The 6,022-nt window shown below is 32.5% G+C and overlaps 1 protein-coding gene across 1 annotated transcript; it reads left to right on the top strand.

The window, feature by feature from the left end:
• Positions 1–3,778: 3,778 nt before the first annotated feature.
• LOC133185083 (uncharacterized) lies at positions 3,779–5,286 on the top strand. The gene is made up of 3 exons (XM_061320142.1): positions 3,779–4,274; positions 4,475–4,575; positions 5,018–5,286. The coding sequence occupies exons 1-3, from the start codon at positions 3,779–3,781 to the stop codon at positions 5,273–5,275; spliced, it is 855 nt and encodes a 284-aa protein (XP_061176126.1). The 3' UTR covers positions 5,276–5,286.
• Positions 5,287–6,022: the final 736 nt, after the last annotated feature.

Genomic DNA, 6,022 nt, shown 5'->3' with positions numbered 1-6,022 from the left:
TTTTTTTATATTCTAGATCAGATATCAGTTTTTCGTACCCTGGTGCCAGGGAATGTTGAAGCTCTTCCGTCTCTTCTCTAAGCTTTTCTAACAGCAATTGTATATTTAATGAAATTTCAACCAGTTCATGATTTCTATGCGATTTTGATGCAAGGCATTTTGCACATACAGGTCTGTCGCAAACACTGCAAAACATAATACATCTTTCCATGTGGGTGTCACAGTTTAAAACATCAAAAACCTGTTCCGTTGGCCGATCCTTGTGACCAACAATAATATGCTGAGTTGATGGGTTCGAGTTCCTAATGTGGACACCAACGCACTCACTACATAGATCTGCATTGCATGTACTGCATAATCTATCAGCAGGCAACTTATTTTTCTTGCCGTTACATAACCCACACCGTACTACATCTTGCGTCAGATGATTCATTATTTTTTGACATTATGATTTCTCTGGAAAGAAAAGAATTAGTCAAAGTGCAAAATTCCAATTGTACAGAATCAAAACATTTTTTTTCGGCTATTAAATTCAATTAAACTGTCTTACCTGGTTCATTCAACGTCTTCAGTTACCTGAAATCCTGTGATATATGCGTGTTTGCTTTTTTCCATTTTACGATCTTTAATATATATGTTTACCATAAAACGGGGTACACTCCAATTGAGATTCTTTGTTAAAACTTTATCAGCTATATATAGGTCACTATTCAGTCTTCTCTCTAAATTGATTTTTAATTTTGTCATGCATCCAAGTATCATGTGTCACATTTGTCATGCCCTGGACTTTTTTTTATACTTTTGAATAATAAGCAGCAGTTAACAAAACAGCCTGTTAAATATTTTCATTTTTGAGTTAACTATAAATAACACTCTGGGGGTATTGCTGGAATAATACTTCTCCTCTAAACGTGTCTGAACCAGAAAATGTCTTCTTTCAAAGAGGAGAATAGTACGGGCCTGAGAATTTTGAAGTATAAATTCTTCACGAGATATGTTGTACGGCGAAGAAAATATCCTCCTTAATTCTTAAATTCTTTTGAAAAATGTCCCTATAACTTTACGGAAAAGCATAAATCATATGAAATAATATGTTGAATTCTGTTATTATTTTCTTGCAAATCAGTAAGTAATATATAAAGTTGCAGAAAAATGGATTAACCTTCAAGCAAATCTAAACAATAGAAATTGAAAAGTTTGATTTATTACATAATGACTATAATTTAAGTAAGAGCTTGCTATAATATCTCAAGAATACATGCGATGAGTGTCATGATCTTTTCAAAGACATAAACCTTTTTATCTACTCTGTTTCTCCCTCTATTTGTCTTATTTGTTCCCAAAAGAAGTCGAGCGATTCATAATACATTCCATGATAGTATATGAAACATAGTTATATAAATTCGACTTGCAGATACACTGCAAGCATAATTCAAGATAATGAAGGAAATTCGTTTCTCTTAGTTGTAAAATGGATTAGTATTATCTATCTTCCAGATAAGCACATATTCATACTTTTTACGCGAACTACTTTCAGCTATAAGGTACGTAAGGAGAATTCAAAGCACGAATGGAAGATTTAAATCATCAATAGAATTATAAAATTTTGAAAGATGATTAGAGTAGTACGTAGTACAGAATTCCAAATGTTAGTCATATTGAGATAATTCTAGAATTATTTAAATCTCCATATACATACAGCGTATTTAAATAAACTATTAGATCATTTTGTTTTGGGGCTCTTTCCAAAGGTTTCAATCAAGCTTTAAAGAATTGTACTGTTACGACTGACGTCAGTGTACATAACCAATGGCAGAGCCTGGAGAATTAGAAATTTTGTAAACTTTTAAACAAATCCTTATTGTTTATATATATAGAGAGAGAGTTTAAATAATTTTATTGCGGCTATACAAACTCCTGTAATCAGTAAGTCGAATGCTGACTGACGTTTTTGATGCTAATCTTTAGGCCATTATTCACACACTGAATTGTCTACACGTTTTTCCGTTTTGTCCGGATCAAGACAAGGAGCAAACGGTGGGTGTGACCGGTCAACAGAGGATGCTTAACCACCCCCAAGACACTTGATCCCACTTCTGATGTTTTTAGAGGTCCAGTTTGTTCTGCTTCCGATTTGTCCTGTTTCAAAGGAAAGAATAAGGTTCACATAGGGCCTTTTGGCCCTGTGAATTTCTAGAAAACTGAAACTGCTTATCTTTAGTTGACAATGCATTTAATTAAATTTAGACATTTGGCGATTGCGAATCTACCAAAAATGACGCAATTTTCTGGCTAGTCAATGCATTATGACGTCATGAAATGCGTCATTTTCCTCATATCCTGAACAATTCTACAGAAACAGCCAATTTTTAAAGCTATTTTTCGATAATTAATATAGAGCGCAATCTCTGATCTAAAATATGCAATTATTTACTGATAGAACCGTTTCTGAGGATTACAAAACATGTTTTATTTTTTAGATCAGAGGGTGCGCTTATATAATTTTTCTTCTCTGAAAGTTAAGTACTTAAATCTACCTATTTTCCTTAAAATTCAAGAACATTGCAATTCCATAAAGCTTGTTTTCCAAGACCTGGACTTTAAGGAGAAAAATTTTAATAGGAAAAAGCACTAAGTCTCTACTTCATCTTGATGTTTAAAATGGACATAAGGTGTTAGTCAATAAATTGGTATATCTATAGGGCCATTTTATGCATCAAGTGAACCTAGCTCTTTGAGCCTGATTGCTGTTTGTTATCTTCATGTTTCATGTTGTACATACATTGAATTCCTGATTTAGGCTTGATTACTGCTTTTATCTCCATATTTCATGTAGTACATACAATAAATTTCTGATGCAATACTGATGTCTGAAAGATTATAAAATAAATAGAAAACTAGATTCCTAGGCCATATGTGTTAATTTGAATATTTATCTGTTTGGTTTTTTTTTTTACAGTTCTGTTTAATAGTTCAACAAAATCGAACAAAAGTTATAAAATATATAATAATGTCATAGTAATTTAATTAGTAAATTTAGTAAAGTCAAAGATAAATGACACGTAAGCATATTTAAAGCCATGTTATTAATGATTTTTATATAAAAAAAAAATAAATTCCAAATCATCCAAAGAAAATTTATATTCAAGACTAGTAAGTTTAGTTGTATATATTTTTTTTTATTTTAACACGCATTTTTACAATTTGGGCCACGACTTTCCCTTTGAAATAAACAAATTTCATATATGTACATGTATCATAGTAATTTTAAGATTTGAATAATTTAGTTTTTAGAATATAAAAGAAGCGTTGTTTAAGATAGCCTCTGTAGAATAAAACCTTTATAGAGAGGACGACAAATGACTTAAGACAAATAATATTAAGGTCAATATAATTGTTATTATTAGGGCCATCAGATACGGCTTGCACATCTAAAATACAAAACAATGGCTGTCTCTTATGAATGACAATCAAATAGATACCATCAAACATTGATTACCGTTGTTGCATTAAGATCTTCTATTTTAATCAAAGAGAATTAAATGTCTCACAGCTAATTCATAGCAAACTATTTTAATTTTGAAGGTATCAGTGTTTTATCATGGGAATTAAGCGGACCTCAAATTTCAAAAAGTTTACCATTTTATTTTTATTTCATCTTCTATCAAACGTAGGTACGATGGTCTAAATTTCTTACAAGAGAAACAGATACGTTTTTATGTTGAAAAACTTTGAATATAGATAGAAATTTATGAAATGTTTGTCATTGATTATAAGTATGTTTAATGCATTAGAAAAAGTGGCACCCGCAAGTAGTACGACGGCGAGCACTGAGGATGACACCACTACAGAGACAGAAGAATCTATAACTACCACCACCACCACAACAACAACAATAACAACTTCCACCACAACAACTGACGAAGAAACAACGACAGAAGTATTTACAGTTGCAGCAAACTCAGATGCTACAGAAATAACAACAGCAGAGCAATCAATCACTACAGTTTCCTCAGACGTTGACACGACGACTAAAGATGGCGCCACAGTACAAAATATAGAAAGCTCATCGAGTGAAAGTTCCACCACAGAGGTTATGTCCACTACAGACGATGATGATTCATCGGATAGTACGATGGATGCCACCACTGACGTAACTTCTCCGATAGAGAGCAGCACCGCTGACGTCACGACAGTTGTGAATACGTCAGTGGAGGCAAAAACAAATGATTCCCAACAAAATTCAATACAGCCAGAGGATGATAACAGTAAGTGTATTTGAGGAATTATTGATATACACTACCAGAATTGCTTCCGTTTTTGGATTTGACCTACATTTTCCAGATGAGTGACCAGGTTACTTAATTTTTATCAGAATCCTTTCAAACGTTAAAGAAGTGGGTTGGAGTCAGGTATGCAATTCAAGACTTTTATTTTTACTTAAATTTTTATTGGTTGCCTTTTGACTTTTCAGCTGGCACCACCATAGTCATTATTGTCATAGCAGTGGTGATCTGTACGTCAGCTGTCATAGGAATCAGTGTCATAGTGTACAAAACAGTTATAAAAGTGCAGGTAAACATTTCTTTTTACAAAGTGCAGAGTAATATTATATATCGTTAAGTACAGGTAAACATTTCACATCACAAAGTATAGGTAAATATTTCATTACGTATGGGTAAACATTTTATATCATACAGTACTTTCAGATAAACATTTCACAAATGAACATTCCAGGGTGATAACTGCTGTGGACTTTAATATTTTTCGTGTATAAATGTATGATTAAATGCAAAGTTTACAGAATTAAATTAAGGGAATTTAGAGGTAATACATAAATAATAATAACTTGTATAATCAAAGAACATCGTGTCATTAGCTACATGTATTATTATTGACCTCACTACACCAGAAGAACACCATGAATTTATTTACTTATGCTACAGAACAACATACAATTATGAATCAACATTGTATGCTATACCAGTACAAAGCAGTGTTTTGTTTTAATATACAGGTGGATAATATAGAATACGACCCAGAAGAATACAGTGGCATTAAAACAAACCCATTTGACGAAAATGGGATGATTTTGTGGTACGAAAGTGCACAAGTAGCCCCATTAATGAGTGAACTTACCATCATCAAAACTCCATTAGAGACTGCTACAGTGCCTGAAAACCCAGTTCAGAATAAAACGAAAGTCAATAAAAGAACTCAGAAAAAGCCAAAACGAAGAAAGCCAAGAAAAAAGATCATTTCTATATATCATTGACCATTTTTATGCCATTGTTTCAACAACTAGAGAAGTGGTTTTATGAAGATACTAAGAACAGTCTTACAAGTGTAGGCCTACCGTTGATAAAGATCTGCATGTTGCATATGCATTTAACAGCAAGAACATTTTCATTCATACTATAAGAAAAAGATAAAGAATTTTATGGGAACTGTACGGGAAGGACAGCTTCTTGATTATTATTCACACATGCGAAAATATCAAACAATGACTCATAACCACAGGATGATCATATATTGGGGGCACTTGTTCTTGCAAGACGTTTCACAACATTACAATCCATGTTGTTTTTCCTAAGGGGGAATAACTCTTTACTAAGAGAGAAATTCAAGATTGAGAGAATCACTGTTTTCTTGATTAAAATAATAGACCTTTTTAAAATAAAATGCTCTAGTTGTTATGCTCATTTTTATACACATCTAACATTTTGCTCCAAAGTTGTAAAAAAAGAAGAAAATTCCAATAACAAGGAGAATTCATCAAGTCTAGAAAATAATTATGGTAAATTACTTTATATATAACCATAACTATAGTAGATATTTGTTCGGGAGGTGGCTAGGAAGAGTAAGCATCCCCTGTTGACCGGACACGCCTGCAGTGAGCCAAAGTATTGATCAGGTAGACACATTCAAATAAAGTATATGTATAAAAATAAAGATCTAACAATTGGTTTGAAACACCTCAGTCAAAATACGACCAATTTATATGTTATATTTGTTACAATAC

The sequence above is a fragment of the Saccostrea echinata genome, unplaced genomic scaffold (genome assembly GCF_033153115.1).
Source record: "Saccostrea echinata isolate AGI-Se365-2 ecotype Australia unplaced genomic scaffold, CSIRO_AGI_Sech_v1 ptg000012l, whole genome shotgun sequence".
NCBI classification, from domain to species: domain Eukaryota; kingdom Metazoa; phylum Mollusca; class Bivalvia; order Ostreida; family Ostreidae; genus Saccostrea; species Saccostrea echinata.
Note: the sequence above shows the minus strand (reverse complement) of the source record. Positions and strands in the feature narration are given on the sequence as shown.